Raw genomic sequence first — 22,165 nt, forward strand, 5'->3', positions numbered from 1 at the left:
AAAAACCCTCACTATGATTCTACCATAATCACAAGCTATTATCCCTGTGTCTTTTTTCCCTTTCACAGACAAAGCAAAAACAAAAATAGATCTAATTAAAAGAGATAAGCAGGGAAACCACGTCTTGCTAAATGGCACCACAGACAATGAAGTAATATCACTACTAAACATATATGCCCTAAATGATGCAGCATCCAAATTATTAAAGAAAACGTTAAATGTGGGAGGAAATAGACAGTAAAACTATACTATTGGGGGACCTCAATTTCCCCTCTCAGAGCTAGATAAAACTAACCATAAATTAATAAGAAAGAAGTTAAGGAAATGAATAGAACTTTAGAAATGTCAGATATGATAGACCTCTGGAGAAAACTGAATGGGAATAGAAAGAAGTATACCTTTTTTTTCAGCTTACATATTATTTTCACAAAAAGTGACTATGTGTTAAAGAATAAAAACCTCACAAACAAATGTAGAAAGCAGAAATATTAAATGTACGCTTTCAGGACACAATGTAATAAAAATTATATTAAATAAAAGGTTGTGGAAGCATAAATTAAAAATTTGTTGGAAACTAAATAAGCTAATCCTAAGGAATTAATGGGTCAAAAAAACAAATCAAAGAAACAATCAATAATTTCATTAAAGAGAATGACAACAATTAGACAACATACCAAAATTTGTGGGATGTGGTCAAAAAAGTACTTATGCGAAAATTTATATCTCTAAATGTATATATCAATAAAAGAAAGAGCAGATCGATGAAATGGACATAAAACCAAAAATGACTAGATAAAGAACAAACTTTAAATTCCCAGTTAAATACCCAAAAGGAAATCTTAAAAATCAAAGGAGAGATTAATGCAATAGAAAGTAAAAAAAAATTATAGTAAATAAAACTGAGTTGATTTTATGAAAAAATAAAATAAAATAGAGAAACCATTGGTTAATTTGATTTTTTAAAAATCAAGAAGAAAAGTAAATTACCAGTAACAAAAATGAAAAGGATGAATGTACAATCTCTTCTGTAAAGAGGAAATTAAAGCAATTATTAGGAGCTATTTTGCCCAATTATAAGCCAGTAAAACTAACAATCTAAGTAAAAAGGATGAATATTTGCCAAAAAAAATGAATTGTCCAGATTAAAAGAAAAGGTAACAGAACACTAAAATAAAATATATTGAACAAGCCATAAATAAACTCAACAAGAAAAAATTCCCAGGACTAAGAGAATTTATAAGTGAATTTTACCAGACATTTGAAGAACAATTAATTCTAAAGCCATATAAACTATTTGAAAAAGTAGGTAAAGATGGAGTTCTACCAAATTCCTTTTGTGATATGAATATGGTTTTGATATCTAAACAAGGGAGAACAAAATAGAGAAAGAAAAATATAGACCAATTTACCTAATGAATATTGCTGCAAAGTTTTTAAATAAAATACTAATAAGGGTATTACAACAATATATCACAAAAATCATACACTATGACCAGGGGAGATTTATACTGGTAATGCAAGGCTAAGTAAATATTCGAAAAATTATCAGCATAATTGACCATTTCAATAAAAAAACAATAAAAATCACAAGATTATCTTAATAGAGACAGAAAACGAGTTTTACCAAATACAATAATCATTCCTATTAAAGACACTAGAAAGAATAGGAATAAATGAAACCTTTCTTTAAATGATCAGCAGTATCTATCTAAAACCAAGAGTAAGTATAATCTGTAATAGGGATAAGCTAGAAGCTTTTCCAGTAAAAATCAGAGGTAAAAAAGGATGTCCATTATCACCATCATTACTCCATACTGCATTAGAAAGGCTACCTATATCAATAAGACAAGAAAAAGAAACTGAAGAAACTAGAAGAAACAAAACTATCACTATTTGCAGATGATATTATGGCATACTTAGGGAACCCTAGAGAATCAACTAAAAAACTTCTTGAAACAATTAATAACTTCATCAAGGTTGCAGGATATAAAATAAACCTGCATAAATCATCAGCACTTATATGTATATATATTTTCATATATATATATGTGTGTGTGTGTGTGTGTGTGTGTGTGTGTATACATAAACCAGTAAAGCTCAGAAGCAAGAGATAGAAAGAGAAATTCCATTTAAAATAACTAGAGATATTATAAAATACTTGGGACTCTACCTGCCAAGATAAACCCAGAGACTATCTAAACACAATTATAAAACATTTTTCACACAAATAAGACAAATCTAAACAACCAGAGAAATGTTAATTACTCATGGGTAGGCTGAGCCAATACCATGAAAATGACTATTCTACCTAAATTAATTTACTTATTGAGTGCCATACCAATCAAACTACCAAAGAATTACTTTATAAGACTAGGAAAAAACTAACAAAATTCATCTGGAGGAATAAAAGGTCAAGAATATCAAGGGAATTAATGGGGGGGGGGGGAGTGAAGGAAGGTCTCTTAGCAGTACCAACTCAAAACTTTATTAAAAAACGGTAATCATCATGAGGCAGCTAGGTGGTGCAGTGAATAGAGCACTGGCCCTGGAGTCAGGAGGACCTGAGTTCAAATCCGACCTCAGACGCTTAACACAAAAACTAGCTGTGTGACCTTAGGCAACTCACTTAACCCCAAATGCCTTCCAAAAAGGAAAAAGAAAAAAATATATATATATGGTTAATTTTGGGGTGGCCAGGTGGTACAGTGAGTAGAGAGTATTGGCCCTGAGGTCAGGAGGACCTGAGTTCAAATCAGGCCTCAGACACTTAACACTTACTAGCTGTGTGACCTTGGGCAAGTCACTTAACCCCAACAGCCCACCAAAAAAACCCAAAACAAACAAAAACAAAAAAAATTATAATCATCAAAACAATCTGGTACTGGCTAAGAAATAGTAGTGGATCAGTAGGACAGATTAAGTACACAATATATATTAGTAAATTACCACAGTAATCTAGAGTTTGATAACCCAAAGATCCAAGCTTTTGGGGCAAGAATTCATCATCTGACAAAAATTGCTAGGAAAACTGGAAAAGTTTGGCAGAAAGTAGGCAGAGACCAACATCTCACACCATTTATCAATATAAGATCAAAATGGGCAAATAATTTAGCCATAAAGAGTCATGTCATAAATAAATTAGGAGAACACTGGAAAATTTATCTGTCAGATCTATGGATATGGATAAAAAGAGCTTGTGAACAAATAAAAGATAGAGAGGATCATGGGAAGTAAAATGAATAATTTTGATTCCATGAAATTAAAAAGGTTTTGCACAAATAAAACCAATGCAGCCAAAATGAATAATTTTAATTACATGAAATTAAAATGTGTTTGCACAAATAAAACCAATGCAGTCAAAATTAGAAGAAAAGAGGAAAGCAGAAAACTGAGGAAAAAATTTACAACAAGTTTTTCTGATAAAGGCCACAAATATATAGGGAACTAAGCCATATTTATAAAAATAAGAAGCATTCTTCAATTGACAGACAGTCAAAGGATTAGCACAGGCAATTTTCAGAAGAATAAATCAATGCTATATCTATAGTCATATGAAAAAATGCTCTAAATCACTACTGATTAGAAAAAAAGCAAATAAATTAAAAAAAAAACGTAAGCAAATAAGGAGAGAAAGAAATAGATTACCTGTCAGATCTATGGAGCAACTATGGAGAAAGGAAGAATTTATGACCAAACAAGAGATAAAAAACATTATTAAATACAAAATGGATAATTTTGATTACATTAAATTAAAAAGGTTTTGCACAAACAAAACCAATGCAACAAAGAATAAAAGGAAAGCAGAAAGCTAGGAAACAATATTTACAGCCATTATCTCTGAAAAAGGCCTCATTTCTCAAATAATAAAGAACGGACTCATTTATAAGAATACAAGTCATTCCCTGATTGACAAATGGTGAAAGGATATAAACAGGCAGTTTCAGATGAAAATATCAAAACTATCTGTAGACATATAAAAATTATCTAAATCACTATTGGTTAAAGAAATGCAAATTAAAACAACTCTGAGGTACCACCTCATTCCTACCAAATTAGCTAAAATGACAAAAAAGGAAAATGTTAGAGAAGATGTTGGGAAAATTTAAAGACTAATGCATTGTTGGAGTTGTGAACTGATCTAACCATTCTGGAGAGCAATTTGGAATGATGCCCAAAGGGCTATAAAAGTGTGCATACCCTTTGATCCAGCAACACCACTACTAGGTCTGTATCCCAAAGAGATCATAAAAAAAGGAAAAGGACCCATATGTACAAAAAAATGTTTATATGTTTTTCATTTTGTTTTGTTTTTCAAAATTTAGATCATTTTAAAAATACAATTTTTTAAAATGACATCTTAAATGTAATAATTTGTTATTTATATTTTTTTTGTGTTGTCAAAGCATTGGAAGGGGATGCTCATCAATTGGGGAATGGTTGAACAAGTTGTGGTATATGATTGTGATGGAATATTATTGTGCTATAAGAAATGAGAAGCAGGAAGATTTCAGAAAAACCTGGAAAGACTTACATGATGCTGAGTGAAGTGAACATAACTAGGAGAACATTTTACACAGTAACAGTATCATCGTGCAATGATCAATTATGATAGACTCAGTTCTTCTCAGTACACTAATGATCCAAGACAATTCTAAAAGACTCATGATGGAAAATGCTATCCGGGGGGCAGTGTAGAAGCAGGAAAACTCCATGGGCTCTGCCCATAACCACCTCAAATACCTATAAAATGTGACTCTAAACAAATTTTAGAGCTACACAACCTATAAAGTGACAGAGAGAAACAAATCTCTCGCTGAAAGCAGCCCAACAGGACAGGGAGGGTTCATCACAACATGCTAGGAGCCAAGCCCAGTCCCGCATGAGCCCGTGGTTTTAGTCCTAGGGCTGCCTTGACCAATGGTTGCAGCAGACTTCAGGAGAGTGGATCACCAGTAGCTGTGGCAGTTTCCAGAATCAAATGCCAAAGACAAAGTAAAAGGTCAGTGTAGAACTCTGTTGGAACTGGGGGGATGGCGGGGTCTGGCCCCTGCCCCCTGGGGTGAGAAATGGGGGAGGTGAGGAGGCCCTGCAGCCCCTTTCACATGGCTGCTTCAGAGCTCCTGGCCTGTAGATCGTAGAGAGGCCAAGCAAACAGTCAGAGGATAATTGCTCTTGCTTTAACCTGCTTGGATCTGGATTGCAGTCTAGGGTGGAGGTCCTGGGGTGTGGGACCAGAGACTGTGGAGGCTTCAGAGAGGGCACCCAACTAATAGCTCCAGCAGCTGTGAAAACCCCAGAGATTTGGGACAAAGCTCTCCCTCTCTGGAAGCAGAGTTCTACTGTGGCAAAGAGCTCAAAAGTCAAGTAATTGAGTGGAAATATGAGCAAGCAAAGGAAGCAAAGCAAGCACAGAAGTCAAACTTTAGATTCCTGTTTTGGGGACAAAAAGGATCAAAGCATGGAACAGGGGGAACTCAATGAAGTCAGAACTCCTACACCAAAAGCTTCCAAGAAAAATAGGAACTGGTTACAGGTAATGGAGGAGCTGAAGGAGGATTTTGAAAACCAAGTAAGAGAAGTGGAGGAAAAATTGGGAAGAGAAATGAGAATGATGCAAGAAAATCATGAAAAGAAAGTCAACAACATGACTGAAGAAAATAACACTTCATAGACTAACTCAAATGGCAAAAGAGGCCCAAAAAGCCATTGAGAAGAAGAATGCCGTAAAAAGCCAAATTTGCAAGATGGAAAAAGAATTTCAAAAGCTCGCTGAGGAGAACAATTCCTTCAGAATTAGACTGGAGCAAATGGAAGCTAATGACTTTATGAGAAATCAAGATACTATTAAACAGATCCAAACAAATAAAAAATAGAAGGCAATGTGAAATATCTCATTAGAAAAACCACTGACCTGGAAAATAGATCCAGGAGAGATAATTTAAAAATTATTGGTCTACCTGAAAGCCATGATGAAAAAAAGAACCTAGAAATCATCCTTCAAGAAATTCTAAAGGAAAATTGCCCTAATGTTTTAGAACCAGAGGGCAAAATAGATGTTGAAAGAGTCCACCGATCACCTCTTGAAAAAGATCCCAAAAAGAAAACGAGGAATGTTATAGCCAGGTTCCAGAATTTCCAGATCAAGGAGGTAATGTTACAAGCAGCCAAGAAGAAAAAATTTCAATATTGTGGATACACAATCAGGATAACACAAGATCTAGCAGCTTCTACATTAAGGGATCAAAGGGTTGGAATATGATATTCCGGAGGTCAAAGGAGGTAGAATTAAAACCAAGAATCACCTACCCAGCAAAACTGAGTATCATGTTTCAGGGGAAAATATGGTCATTCAATGAAATAGAAGACTTTCAAGCATTTTTGATGAAAAAACCAGAGTTGAATAGAAAATTTGACATTCAAATACAAGAAGCAAGAGAAGCATGAGAAGGTAAATAGGGAAAAGAAATCATAAGGAACTTATCAAAGTTGAACTATTTTCATTCCTACATGGAAAAACAATTTTCTCGGTATAAGGATAGTTGAAGGGAATATGAATGTATGTGTGTATATGTGTGTGTGTGTGAGTGTGTATGTATATATACATATGTCTATATAGGAGGGTATATGGGTGTATAAATACATATGTGAGTGTGTGTATATATGTGCACAGGTATACATAGACAGAGGGCACAGGATCAATTGAATAGGAAGGGATGATGTTTTAAAAATAAAATTAAGAGGTGAGAGAAGAATATAATGAGAGGAGATGGGAAGAGACAGAATAGAGTAAATTATCTCATATAAAAGAGGCAAGGGAAAACTGTTACAATGGAGGGAAGAACAGGAAGGCAAAAGGGGATGGGTCAACCTTATTTTCATTGAATTGGGCTTAAGGAGGGAATAACATACACACTCAATTGGGTATCTTACCCTACAGGAAAGTAGGGTTAAGGGAAAAAGAGGGGGGATGATAGAACGGAGGGCAGATTGGGGGGGAGGGTAGTTAGAAGCACAAACTTTTAAAAAGGGACAGGGTCAAAGTAGAAAATAGAACAAGTGGGGGTGGGATAGGATGAAGGGAAATATAGTCAGTCTTTCACAATATATCCATTATGGAAATGTTTTGCATAACTACACATGTACAACCTATATTGAACTGCTTATCTTCCCAGTAAGTATGGGTAGAGAAGGAAGAAGGAAAGAATCTGGAATCACAGTTTTAAAATCAAATGTTTAAAAAAATTATTACTATTATTATATGCACTGGGAAATAAGATATACAGGCACTGTGGGGTATGGAGATCCATCTTGCCCTATTGGAAAGTTGGGGGGGAATGGGGAAGGATATAGGAGAGAGCATATTGGGGGAGGGGGTATTTAGTGGGATCGCTATTCTGGGGTGGTGGGGAGAAAATTTGTAGCTCAAAATGTTACTAAAAATCAACATAAAATTTTTTAAAAAGAAAATGATATCCATATCCAGAGAAAGAGCTTTAGAGTCTGAATGCAGATTGAAGCCTATTATTTTCACTTTTTTTTGTTTTTTTTCTTTTCCATTGTTTTTCCCTTTTGTTCTGATTCTTCCTTCACAACATGAATAATGTGTGAATATAACATGAATAATGTCTGATATAGATTATACATGTACAGTCATGTCTGTACATGTATAATCTATATCAGACTGCTTACTGTCTTAGGGAGGGGGAAGGAGAAGGAAAGAGAGAGGGAGAAAAAATTGAAACTCAAAATCTTACAAAAATAAATGTTGAAAACTATCTTTACATGTAATTGGAAAAAAATACAATTTATTAAGTTGGGGGGGAAAGAAAAAGAAAAGAAAAATGAGGCCTTAAAGATCAACGCAAAACAAAGATAAAGCAAAGTGGTAAAATGAAAAAATGCCATTTGTTTAAGCTCAAAAGACATGCCAATGAGGAATGATGTATCACAAATTATCATGTAGACAACCACAAAGAAAGGCATGCACAACTTTCAGGACCTTGAAAAGGATAAGGTAACTGGTTGCTACCACACCACCCTCAAATGAGTAGTAGCACCCCTACCCTAGGACTAATGCATCCATCTTAAACTTTGTAGCCTTTTGTGAATAAGACCAAGGTGAATAAAAACATGATATAGGATGGATATGGCCTGACCAAGAAAGGGGCAGCGGCAATCACTCAATTCCCCAAAATGCAAAACTGCTACATCTACTTGGGGTAGATTGGGGGAGGAGGAGAGGGGAGTTGCAACAATGGAAATTTATGGTAGCAATGGGTAGGGTATGGAAAAGGATTGACTGGGGGACATATTAATGCCATGGACATACTCCATGTAGCAAAACCTTAGCCATAAAGATGCCATCAAATCTCAAAATAATGTTTATGATACTTTTATCTATATTTAATGCCAAATACACCCACAATTACCTAAATAATCCAGTCAAAAATATCTGAATTAACTGAGATATGATGAATTATGTGACCTGATGAGTTGACTGGAAATTTTCTTGAAAACAGATTAAATCCTACAAAGAAACATAGAAAGATCTATATCAGAGGTTCCCAAACTTCTTTGGCTTACTGCCCCCTTTAAAAAAAAATTACTCAGCAACCCCTGGAAATCTACTTTCTTCAACCCTTTAACTTTTTTTGTTTGGGTTTTTTTTTTTTAGGAAATTTGGATCACTTTAAAACTATATATGTATATATATATATATTTTACAATGACACGTCCTAAATTTAATAATTTATTGTAAATATGTGGGTTTTTTCCCGCATTGAAATTTTGATGATGCAATATTGTGTCATATAACCATATGGTATCATATTGTAAACAAGTCATTACAGTGGATGTATGATGGACTTCCCAACATGGATGACACACTTGTCTGCCAACACTTGCTTGTTAAGACCTGTTGGTGGACTTGACCACTTATGGGTTATAATTTGCATTTTGTGTGTTGATTTGGAAAATAATGTAATCACTACAACTTTAATTCTGTTAATATAACAGATGAAACATATACAGTTTTCCAAAATTTTCTTCTCTTCTCTTCTTTCCTTATGCTTCCATTGTCCCCTTATTCAGCACCCCACAACTGCACCCAAGGCTACTACCACCCCCATTCCTGGATTGTTCCAGTGCCCCATAGGGAGTGGTACCATCCACTTTATTATATGATTTAATGCTGAGTGAAGTGAGCAGAACCAAGAAAATGATATACCCAGTAAACATACATTACAAATGGAAAAAAAAACACATAGCAAAAAAATCATAAATAAATGTAACAAAATTATAAAGATCAAGCATAACTTGAATAAAGAGATATGAGGGGACATCCCTAAGCCACTTATTCATGAAGGTAGTATGTCTATAGGCGTTCCACATTGCATATGTTTTTGTATCTTTTCAATGTTGTGCTTATTTTTTTTCCTTTTTAAAAATACTATATGTTATAAGGAATGACTGGTAGTGGGAGGGAGACGGATAGTGGGGATAACTATAATAATATAAAAAGACCCCAAAAGATATTTTTTTATTAAAATTTTTTTTTTGCTTTTTGGAGGTCAATTGGGGTTAAGTGACTTGCCCAAGGTCACACGGCTAGTGTTTTGTGTGTGTGTGTGTGTGTGTGTGTGTGTGTGTGTGTGTTAAATGTCTAAGGCTGGACTTGAACTCAGGTCCTCTTAACTCCAGGGCCAGTGCTCTATTCACTGCGCCACCTAGTCACCTCTTTTTTAATTTTTTTTTTTGCTCCAAAGGATATTAATAAAAACTTATTTAAAAAAGAAAATAGACTAATTGCAGTCATTTTGGAGCAGAAAGACAATTCAGCGTGATGCGATGTATTTGATACCATTTTGCTTTTCCTCTGACAGAACTCAAAACCTTCTATGTAAAATGGTTATGTGTTCTACTTTGTATATATTGTTGTTCCTACTAAACTTCAGTTAGAGGAAGATATGTTTTTTAGTAGTGTTGACCCAATGAAACTCTTTCACCAAGCACCACTAGTGAGCAAAGACATATACTTACAAAGTGACACATTGGGTGTTGGGGGTCATGGTCTGTGAAACACTATTTTTTTCTGTATAAAACTGTATTTAAAAGTCACACAAGGATCAACTCTTCAACTCTGTTCACATCAGACAATGCTCTACCCAAGTAAATCTCAAACTTTTTCAGTCTATGGACCATTTCAACGGGCCAAAGTCCTCAAGACCCACCTACTCCATCCTCTTTGGCCTGCTACTGAAAAGAGCCTTGACAAAATTGGTGGAAAAAATGATGATCATTAAATAATATCAGTCTTCATTTGATATAACGAATAATCAATGATAATGGACTTTACCAAACTATAAACACTAATAAAACACTTTTCTTTCAAATTATCTACAAGATCCTCACAGACCACAGGTTTATAGGTCGAAGTCTGGATTAGGTAACCTCTAGAGTCTGAAAACTGATGATCACTAGTCTAACCAACTCAGCTCACCATCTCTAGATTCTTGAAGTATAAAACTGCAAAAGTAATAATTTTTTTTGGTGGTGGAGGGTTATTAAGTAACATATATCTATGTGCTTTTTGAGAGCTCAGCCTTAACTTCTTGAATGAAAAAATAGGATTTGTAGTTCCAGTCTCACTCTGAAGTTTGAAAAATTCTATCAGGAGTTTGGGGGCAGAGTAATCCCAAGTCTTACTTGCCCCTTCTTCCCTAATCCTTCTTCCCCCACTGCCTCTTCTCATCTACTCAGGCTTCAACTCTGTGAAACAATCTTGTCAAGGCACTTGGTATATTTAGCCCATTCCTGGTAAGCTTTTTACATGTCTACAAATACAACAGAAATGCAAAAGAATTTTTAATGTAAATTTTCTATTTTTCAGGAGCTCAAAGATAATTCCTCAGTTTAAATCTACCCAGTGTTTGATAATTTAGTTCTCCATATATCCTAAAGGCTAAATCAAAGCCTATGGCTCTGATTAATGGGATGTCATGAGAACTAAAAAATAATAAAGCATAAAAAATAAAAAATAAGCATAAAATTTTTTGAAAACCTCCCTCTCACTCCAAAATGAAACTGTCACAGCATGCTTTGTTGGAACCTTCCTCCCCCACATATGAAAGGCCAAATGTTCTTGGTAACAATTTATTAAAATGTACTAATGTGGGTGTTTCATAGACCATAATATTCGTGTCAATGCAGTTAGAACTGTGTGAACATGAGTCACAACTCTCAAGTATATAGTCAAGGGTTTAATTTAAAGATAGTTTTAGAAATTAGTTTTGTTTTAACAAAACAGTTTGTACTTTAGTTTGTTAGGGATACAACCTGTGATCATTCGTTTTCCTGTCATACTATGATAATTTTATTGGAACTAAATCAATAAAGGGAGAAAAGAGAATCTATTATGCTTGTGTAAGGTAGCTACCTGGGTATTTTTCAACTGTGGAAGATGTTTAACTTGTGAAAACATCAAGCATGAAACTCAAAATACATGGTGTACATGGTGGGAAGGGGAGTAGAGGCCACAGGAAAAGCAGATGTAGAAGACATAAGGCAGGAGAGAAGAGGAGTGAGGAGGCTGAATAAACATACCTCACAATGGGATTTCCATTATACAAAATGTAAATGCCAGCTTCTTTATTTCCATATATTTGATTGCTACGGATGATGCCTTTTCCGTTGCCAAGGACGACAATGCCTGAACGAAGGCCACTGTGTATCCTATTACACTGCAGAATTTTTATGCACATACAAAAAGAATAAAAGGCAAAACAGAAGAAATATCAGTCATGACAGTGAGTGACGGATGACAAAAATAGCTTGGGTTTTTTTTCATGAAGAAAGAAAATAATTTCATTTTGTTTGGGATTTAAAACACACAAAACCATGATAATGGACCACATGCTTTCCTTTCTTTGGCTCAGCTACTGAAAATAATTTGGCCATGCTTGTCTAATGGTAGACTGCTTGTCTAATTATAGATTCTTCACCTTCCACTCATACTAGAAAAGGAGGATGTCAATTTGAATAATCTAATAAAGACATATTTTTTAACATTATGCTAATCTAAAAGGCTGGCTGACATTTCTCTCTAATGTCATTTTTTTTTCTTTTTGGAGGGGGGAAGGGAGGGCAATTGGGGTTAAGGGACTTGCCCAAGGTCACATGGCTAGTTTTTGTGTTAAGTGTCTGAGGTTGGATTTGAACTCAGGTCCTCCTGACTCCAGGGCTGGTGCTCTATTCGCTGTGCCACCTAGCCACTCCTCTAATGTCATTTATGAGGGCCAAATAGTAACAATAACAATAACAGCATTTGCATGGCACTCTAACAATAACAGCATTTGCATGGCACTCTAAGGTGTGCAAAGCACTTTACTTATCTTACCTTATTTGTTCCTTACAAGAACCCTATTAGATGTCCTTATTATCCCCATTTTACAGATGAGGAAACTGAGGCTGAGAGAGGTTAAGGGGCTTGCCCAGGGTAATATGGATAGTTAAATGTCGGTGGCAAGATTTGAACTCAGACCTTCTAGACTCCAAATGTATTCTGTCTACCATGTCTCAAGATGGTTCATAGTGTTAAAAAATATGTATTAAAAGAAAAGAAAGGCAATTTTAAAAAGTTTTTTGTTGGTCTTTCAGGATCCCAATGTACCACTTAAAGAGGATAAAACACACTTATCTTGTTTAATAGATGATGCTTCATAGGCTGGTAAAAGTGAACCCTGAACTGTAGGCAGAAGCAGGGTGGCTGATTTAAAGCAGAACCAGTATTACATAGACCAAAGCAATTTCTTCCAAGGAAGCATATGACCTTTGCTTCCTCACTAATAATAACTTTCATGTTTTCCATTGAACTAGAAAAAAAAAAAGATATGCTAGCAAACTATGTCCCATCCCTGAAATGCTACCCTGAGATAGCCTCCTGTCCCAAGTTCCCTAAATAAGGATCATGTGTGAAAAGTTCAAATATGATGCTTTACAGCACCGAAATACTAAATAAAACTAGTTGTGGATATAATATTACACAATTCTGATGAAGAAAAGTCCAAATAAGATGTCTCCCAACAAATAATATAATATAGAAATATGAGGGAAACTTCTACTTCACTGTGTGACATAGATTTTTAACCTCTGAATGCATCAGTTTCTTTGTCCATAAACTGGGGATAATTGTATAATTTCTTCGCAGGGTTTTCTATTGATGTGGGTAACAAGAAATCAATGTTAACCACTGTGACTACTGGCATTTCCATTTCTAGTCCCTTTCTGTAATCTGGACAGAAACTGTAGACACCACAAGCCAACCTTAGCAACATTCTTCTCTGTCCACAAAAAGACATAGCACTTATTTTTCTTTCAGTGAAGGTGGGAAAACTTCTTAAACAACAGTTTTAAAAGTAAAAGCTCTTATTTCAGAAATTAATCCTCTTGCTACCTGTAACCCGGAAGCTTTCTTCTCATTTGGAATGACAGTTTTGATTCTTACTGAGATTCCCAGAACTCTTAAATATTACTCAGACATAAAAATCAACAGTCCTGGTTTGTCCTATCAGAGAAGAGCATTTTCCTACAGGTTAAAGGAATCTAACCCATCATTTTACCTCATTATTGTCCTCCTCTGGATCCTGGAATAGAATATAGTGACATTTCTTTCAATCTATAAAACAGTTTCATGGTTAAAGGCAACAGAAATACAGGTTTTTAATTGTTTACTTGGTGCCTTAAAGAAAACAAGGAGGGCTTAATTTTTCCCCCTAGTTTCAGTAAATATGTCCTGAGAACTGCTGCTTCCAGAGAATTCTGGAGAATATTTTATAGCTAAGACGGAACAAGTTTGAAGTTCAAAGAAATAATGTTTCTGTTTGGCTTTTTAAGCCCTCATAACCTGGCCTTTTCCTACCCTTAAGTCTTGTTATACTTGATTCCTTTCCATAAATTCTTTTATCCAGTGACTCTGGCCTCTTTGCTGCTCCTTGCACAAGGTACTCCAGTTCCCTTCTCCTCTGTGTATTTTTGTTGGCTATCGCTCATGTCTGGAATGTTCACCCTCCTCATTTCCACCTCCAGGCTTCCCTGGCTTCCTTCAAGTCCCAGCTAAAATCCAACCTTCTGCAAGAAGTCTTATCTGATCTCCTATAATGCTGGCACTTTCCTTCTAAGACTAATTCCAATTTGTCCTGTTTATATGGTGTTTGTACATAGCTGTTTGTTTGTTTGCATGTTGTCTCCCCTGTTGGATCTTGAGGACAGGAACTATTTCTGTCTTTCTTTATATCCCCAGCACTTAGCATAGTCCCCCGCACATAGTAGGTACTTAATAAATGTTGCTGACTTACTAGCTATTACTCATATTAGTATAAAACCAAATTTACTCTAGTTTCAAAATGCCTATGCAACAAATGATCTTAAGGCAGAACTAAAATTCTAAATGTAATTTTCTATAACATTAACTTTTTACTTCAATTATTGATCTGTCTCTATAAAGTCTTAAGTGTTCTTACAGGTAAGGAATTGTTCTTTCACCAATAGGTACTTAAATGTTTACTGAATGAATGAATGTCCTGCAACTAAAATAAAGAAAAAAAATGATTGAAGAAAAATATAAGATGGAGTAGGAAGGAGAAAAAGTCAAATAGGATGAAGAGTTAGAAAAGAAAGCAACAAAAGCAGAAGGAGAAGAAAAGACGAGTAAATTCTGTGTGTGTGTGCGTGTGCACACACGCTAGCATGTGTGTTTGAGAGATAGAGAGAATGAACAGAGCCAAAGAATGAGTCATGAAACAGAGGGAAGACTGAACAAATTAACAAAAGTAATTTTTAAATGTTAGCAGAAACTAGAAAAGTCTGGTAGTCAAGTTTTTAAAAAAGAAGAGTAAATGGAGTAATACCAGTATGAATGGGTTGGCTCCCTTTCGGATATCCACACCAGCCTCAGAATTGGAGTAAATGTTATTGTCAGCAATCAAGCCTCCTGCTTCCAGGCGCAAAAATATTCCTGATGCTTTGCAATGGTAAATGTCATTCTTTAGCATGATGATCTAAACCAGAAAGAAAAAAGAATTCTTCATTGTTTGGTTATAAAGCTCTAAAATGCATAATGCAATGAAAAGTCTAGTCTGTTCCTTACCAGTTGACATGTATCTGAATTTTTTTCAATTCTTTTCTTTTAATGCTTCTGTTTAAGTAATATGTATACACATGTGTATGTAGGCATAATATATGTATGTGTATACACACACATGTCTATTTAAATAATCTGGCCCTACCTTCCAAACAAAAGCTTATTTCCCCACTCCACCCCACTCTCATTCTTCTACTCAGAATTATGGCTTCCTTATCACCCTCTTGTCAATTTCTTGAAGAAAATTGGATCAGAGTTTAATGTTTACTCTACATTTATAGATACATGGAAATATTATTTAAAAAACAAAACCAAGCAACCATTTAAAAAAATCACAACTTCAAATCATGCAGCCTAGCTGTGAACTGATAGGACCCAATGGAGATGAAAAGAGTAGCTATCACATAGCTAGAAAGAAAATGGGGGGAGGGATAGGGAGGGATTTTCTCAGCAAGGGCACTGAAATGAAGCCAGAAGCAAAGGGCTCTTAAAAACAATGGCTGCAGCCTCAAAAACAAAACAAAATAAAACAAAACAGTGTTCACCTGTGCACTGTAGAAAACTGGAAGCCACACCCACAAAATAGTGACCAACATCAGCAATATTCACTGGCACATTCGATATGGAGATGTTCAGGAAGGCAATAATTTATTTGGAGTCCCTTTGCCACTGCTATATCATTTTGGGAAACCAGCACTGAAATATGGGTTGAATACAAATGGAATGGTGATTTCAATTCTATCCTAATAATTTTTGTTGTTGTTCAATCATGCCCTAACTCTTCATGACCCCATTTGGGGTTTTCTTGGCAAAGATACTGGAATCGTTCGCCATTTTCTTCTCCAGCTCATTTTACAAATGAGGAAACTGAGGTAAACAGGGTTAATTGACTTGCTCAGGGTCATAAGGCTAGTATGTGACTTACTTTTTGGCTACTCGAATTTCTTTATGGCAGTTCTGCCCTGTCCATCATTGGAGGAAAAAATTTTTTTAATCAACTTGAGCCTCTATAATTATCCAGTCCCAGGTTAAGCTTCATCTCCCCACTCCCAGCTATTTCAAGGACCTTGTCATCTGCCCTTCCACTACTATGTATTCCCATCCCCACCCTTTTGTGCCTCTTACTCAGCTCCAAACCATCCTAGAATCCATATGGGATGACCCAGTGCTAGGAAGAAATGTCACTATCACAGGCGCCCACTCTTCCTTTGACAAGGTTGCCTGACTAGTCATAAGGCTTGGATGACATGGGAGCCAACAGCTCTACTGCCTTTAGGACAAAATACAAGCTTCTGTTTGCAATTTCAAGGCCCTCACAATCTGGCTCCCATCTGTTTTTCCAGGTTTATTCTACATTACTCCCCTTCACACACCCTAAGCTCCAGGCAATGTAATCAACTTGCGTCCATCATACATGACATCTCCCATTCCTCATCTCTGCACCTTTGTACGAGCTGACCCCAGGTCTGGAATGCTCTTTCTCTCATTTCTTGGAATGCCTAGCTCCTTTGAGGCATCAATGCCACCTCTTTCAAGTGGCCTCTCCTCACCAGGATGTTTGGAATGACCTGGAAGCAGGTCTTGAATAGGCAGCTGATGATAACAGTTGGTCTCATCCTAATCCTTAGCCTGCTAAACTTGAGGAGAAACATTGGCATAGACACTGGTGACTTGGCACAGGCCTCCCTCACTTAAATCCAGTTCACTTGCATGTTATGGCATCATCTCTCTGATGTCATGGTCCTCTTCCAGAACGAAGGACAAAGGACAAGAACCTTGTAAACTGTTCTCTCAGGGATAGGGCCTGAGTCCTCTTCATTTAATGAGAAATATTAAAACTCAAACATTAAAATCTTTCCTGATCATTTAGAATTTCTCCCAGTAATGTTATTTGAACTTCCCAGTTTTAAATTTGTCTTTATTTGGTGTTCCTTTAGGGAAATCATGTTCATTTGAGGGAAAAAAACCCAACATTTCAGATTAAGTCAGCAAGATAAACATGGGTCCACTGTTGCCCAAAGAAGCAAGTTCTTGAAAAAGAAAGGCTATTATTATTGTCAGTATTAAATATCTAACCCAGGGGTGGCTAGGTGGCGCAGTGAGTAAAAGCACAGGCCCCAGAGTCGAGAGGACCCGAGATCGGTTCCAGTCTCAGATACTTAACACCCACACAAAAAAAACTGGCCGTGTAACCTTGGGCAAGTTACTTAACCCCAATTGCTTTAAAAAAAAAATACATATCTAACCCTTAATTCTCCTTTCTAAATGGCCCATTTCAGGCCATTCTCCTATTACTAGCTAGCTAATTACCCATCTAGCTAGCTAGCATTTACATTGCTCTTTTAAGGTTTACAATAAGGTATATTATCTCTTTTGATCATCATAATAACCCTGTGAACTAGATGCTATAATCAATCCCAATTTATAGACAAGGAATCTGAGCCTGAGGGAGGTTAAGTGACTTTCCCAGGGTCACACAGCCTAACATTCCAAATAATCTCTTCTATCTACTATCTATTTCATTATCAGCTCAATTTCTCTGCAAATAAACTCAGGTTGGAGGAGTGTGGTTCACTCAAATGTCCAAAGCACTTTGTTGGGCCTGAGAGATGTCCTCTGGGGATTTTCAAGGTTTTTCTATCTAGCTTACCCCTTAAACCTCAATTTTTCCTGAAAGGTTCAAGGATTGCCTATTAAATATGTCAGTCAAATCAGGAGGCTTTGCAAATAAGGTAAACCACAAAGATCATAGGAGGAAAATAATAACATTTCAAGTAAAAGAACAAATTGTGAGCACAAGAGCTTGTTAAAAAAGAATGAAACCATGCTGAGAGTCTAATTAACTTTGCATAAGTTAAAGAGACATTTGACTGAGTTCTATTTGGCATAAACGATATTGTTCATTCACAATTCTGGAAACAACTTGGACTAAATTTTTAGGCAAAGAACTAGACAAATTTTACTTCTGACAGGAGACAAATTCATTTCTCAAAGACTTGGCTAGGTCTTTTCTCCCAAGCAATCTTCAGAATGCGGTAAACAACAGACTTGGTGAAATTCAATTGCACAGAGATGGAGACAAAAGATAAAGCTTTTCGTTCTACACAATATTCACACTGTGGTTTAAGAGCGTGGGGAATTTGCTAATGCTCCTGTTATGTTATGGTAACTGGGCTCCAGGGATACTCCAAACTTAGGTGCTGCTCAGGGTCTGAAATAAATTCCTCTGGCATTCTATGGTTTTTACTTGACACATTAAGATGGGTCCTGCTCATTTCTTCACTTATTCAGTCAATTCCTGGTTAAACAGAGTCTATGTTTGGGGAAAAATTTTAATTAAAGTTAATTCATTCTCCAGGAAGCAAACTAAAAATGGATATTACTTAATGGCTGGTTTAAAAAAATTCTCATAATACAAAAAAAAATAAAAATAATTCTTATAATAACTGGGGATTCACAAATGCATATCTGTTTCAGCCTTGGACAACTATGAAACTGACAAAGCTAGACCCCTTCTTTCTCTTCGTAAGGGAGAGGGAATGGGCAGAAGTGTACCAGGAGGGGATGGCCATCAGAAAAAAATGCAAGCACAGTGAAGGGTGGTTGTAGGAAGTACTGCTATTAGGACACAGGAAGAAATTCCAGTGAGGCCAGTTTTTTTGGCGGTGGGAGGGGTTAAGTGGGGAGGGAATAGGGGTAGGAGGATGGGACCCTGTGTGCCCCATGAGAAGGAAAGGAGATGGGAGATAGAAAGAGACTACAGCTGGCCCCAGTTGGCATAACTACAAATAGTGCAACTCTTACCTCCCTAGGGGTCGAAATTCACTCTGACTCTTGAGTTTAATCATGTGTATGTGTGTCTGTATGTACACACACACACCTCTCACATAACCCATTTCTCACTTCTATAATCTGTTTGCTTTCTGTATTTGCTAAATGTTCTCAAAAAGAAATCAGTTTCTCTAAAAAAGCAGTTTCCAAACTTTTTGTTCTCAGGACCCCTTTACACTCTGAAAAATTATTGAGCCTCTTCTCCAAAGAGCCTTTGTTGATGATGGTTATAACTATATTTTTTTATCATATTAGAAATTAAGACACCTTAGTGTTATTATAAAATAGTTTTGACTTTGTGGATCCCCACACGTTGAGAATGCTTTTCTAAGATATAGTCATTGTGTGTATGTGTGTTTCCTCAGAGAAAAAGTAAAACTAAACTAGAAACTAAGGTCACCCTGGGGTACAAAGAAAGAAAAGAAGGGAAAATTTTTCTGTGGTTGAGATCAACAGCTGGGGGCTTGAGATGGACAAAAAGGATTTTTAGTGGTATCTATCATTATAGCTCCCCAAATCAAGGAAAAGATTGACTGAATCTGGACTCATATTTAGAAACGAAGTGAGCCAAATGCATGGTGGGAGGTTTGGTAAGTTCAGGTAGGAGGAAACCTTCTCCGAGGTAGTAGTCTGTGGCAAATCCTCTCCTCCACTGACTCTCCAGGGAAGGCTTAAAGAGTCCCATCCTGGGCCCCCTTCATAGGGAACAGAATGGATGGGGGTGATGAAGGAAAAAGCCTGAAGGGAAGACCTAAGAAAGAGTGGTTTTGCCTACCCAAGGTCAGGGTCAGAGACTAGCTAGTTTTCCTTTTCAATTAAACAACACCACATTACCACGACCACTGTTAAATTAGTGACAAGAATGCTAACACTAATAACAATAATTCCTTATATTTGAATCATACTTTATAGTGATCAAAGATCTGTCACTGTTATGTTCTCATCTGATTCCACAACTGGCAGGGCTAAGAGGACAAGTGGTGTTATGTGAATTTTAAGACTGAGAAAAGTGAGGCTCAGATTAGAAAAGTGATTTGCTGAAGAGTACACAGAATCACAACTAGATCTAAAGCCAAAGGTCTCTGAACTCCAAGTATAGGGCTCTTTCCTCTACCACATGAAGCCCACCCGGGCCCCCTGGTATTTCATTTCTTTCCAGTCAAGTAAACTGTTAAAATCATGAGTGATTGGAGGTAGCTTGCTAATTGCTTTTGCATAGTCCCATTTTAGTGAACAACACGTATCAGAAGAAAAATTAAATTATATCTCCTTTGCTTTCTTACTGTAGAGGTGATTCATTCAATTCCTTAATTAAATGATGAATCTGTCGACCAAGATCTTCCTCATTTTCCTCATAGTCATTTACCACTGCCCTCACTCACACAGAGGGCAAATGGTAATCAGAATGCAAAACCTGTCCCTATGGCATTTAAGACCTCATCCATTATTGTACCATGGCAATAGTGGACTGGATTAAGATAAGGAAAGGCCAAACAAAAGAGTGAAAACTATCATCAGGGATTCAAAATGTATTCTCTTCATCCCTGACCATGACAGGTGGGAGACTGAGCCCCCTACCTTTTAATGGCTGCCCATATTATAGCTGTACCATGTATGAACTGCAGAGGTGGTACAGTTTTAATACAAAGTACAGCTCCAACATGAGCAGGTCCAGGAAAGGCCCAGATATCAACACTGACCTCTGTTGTCAAGTCACTAAAAGACTTTCTCATACTATTACTTGTCCTTACAATAACCCTATGAGAAAAATACAGTTCTAAAAAAACTCCATCTTACAGAAACAGAAGTTGATTTACACAGAGGAGAAAGGACAGCCTCCAAGTCTGTGCCAAAGGCACTGAGAGAGGTCTCAATCAGGTCTCTTCAAAAGGTCAAATCCAAACATGAAGCCCTGAATGCTTTCCTAAAGTTCTATTTGTTTCACTAAATAAAGTATATGGACAAACAAGGCAGGTAACTTTAATTTCTGACAAACATATATGGGTTAGGAGAATCACAGAGCCACAGCTGGAGGGGACCTCAGAGGTAATCTAGTACGACTGGGTCATTTTACAGATGAGTAAACTGAGTCCCAGGAAACTTAAGTGACTAATGCAAGATTATACAGGTAGTAAAGAGCAGAGGGAGTATTTGAATGCAGATTTTCTGACTCTAGAACCATTACTATTTCCACTATGGGAGAAAACTCTTTTCAATAGGATATCCAAGATGATGCTTCAAATGATGTTTCTCACCTTCTCTTCCTACTCCCTAAATTCTGTCATTCCATACCTGTCTTAAATAATGAGGATAACTATCTCAAACCTTTATTTCAATCTGGCGGGCCTTTATTTAGCTTCAAGGCATAATGGGAACAGAAATTCTTGGATTTTACAATTTCAAAGAGCTGAGCCTGATTTAGCCAAAACTATGAAGTAGGCTAAGTATATCTTACTCATCAGTCCTTCTGCATCCCATTGTTTTAATAAGGATCTGGTTTGACTTGATACGATATTTACACAAGGATTACCTGAATTCTAACAGAGGATTCCCAGAAAGACCAAAGGTTAACAAATACAACCAATCCTTTGGGGTAGAATTTCAGACACAGAGGTCCCTGAGTAGTTATTGGGGTGAGGGTGGGCATCTCCTAATAACTCCTCAAATCATATCTTAATGATATAGACTTATTCTATCTACTCTTAAGGTACATTCTCATCACAATGTTTCATTAATTAAAATGACATTTATACAGCATTTTTAATTTATTTGACTTCACATATGAAACTATTAAATACTGAGAAGAATGAATAGCCTGAGAGACATTTTCTGGGTATTAATAATCAATTTAGGGGCGGCTAGGTGGCGCAGTAAATAGAGCACCGGCTCTGGAGTCAGGAGGACCTGAGTTCAAATCTGGCCTCAGACATCCGACACACAAAAAAACTAGCCATGTGACCTTGGGCAAGTCACTTAACTTCAATTGCCCTACCTTCCCCCTCCAAAAAAGCAAAAAACAAAACAAAACACAAACAAAAAAAAAATGGTTATTTTTTTTAAAGTAGCTTTGTTTTAAAAAATAATCAATTTATTAATTAGGCTAGTTGATAATCAATAAATTGATGTGCAGTAGTCTTTCTCACTAACCAAAGACAAAACCATGGAGATCACGGAATACTTAAATACCTTCAGAAAAAG

The 22,165-nt window shown here is 36.3% G+C and overlaps 1 protein-coding gene across 1 annotated transcript in view; it reads right to left on the reverse strand.

Moving 5' to 3' along the window:
• The window catches only part of FBXO10 (F-box protein 10), a 97,689-nt gene that overhangs the window by 32,379 nt on the left and 43,145 nt on the right, over positions 1-22,165 (reverse strand). Inside the window, exons 4-5 of the mRNA XM_069085263.1 lie at positions 14,904-15,053; positions 11,602-11,738 (exon numbers count right to left, since the gene is read on the reverse strand). Of these exons, the coding sequence (XP_068941364.1) occupies positions 11,602-11,738; positions 14,904-15,053 (287 nt within the window). The remainder of the gene's footprint in view (positions 1-11,601; positions 11,739-14,903; positions 15,054-22,165) is intronic.

Source organism: Petaurus breviceps, unplaced genomic scaffold (assembly GCF_028583685.1).
Source record: "Petaurus breviceps papuanus isolate PSGF00001 unplaced genomic scaffold, PetGlider_PUasm1.0 175, whole genome shotgun sequence".
NCBI lineage: Eukaryota > Metazoa > Chordata > Mammalia > Diprotodontia > Petauridae > Petaurus > Petaurus breviceps.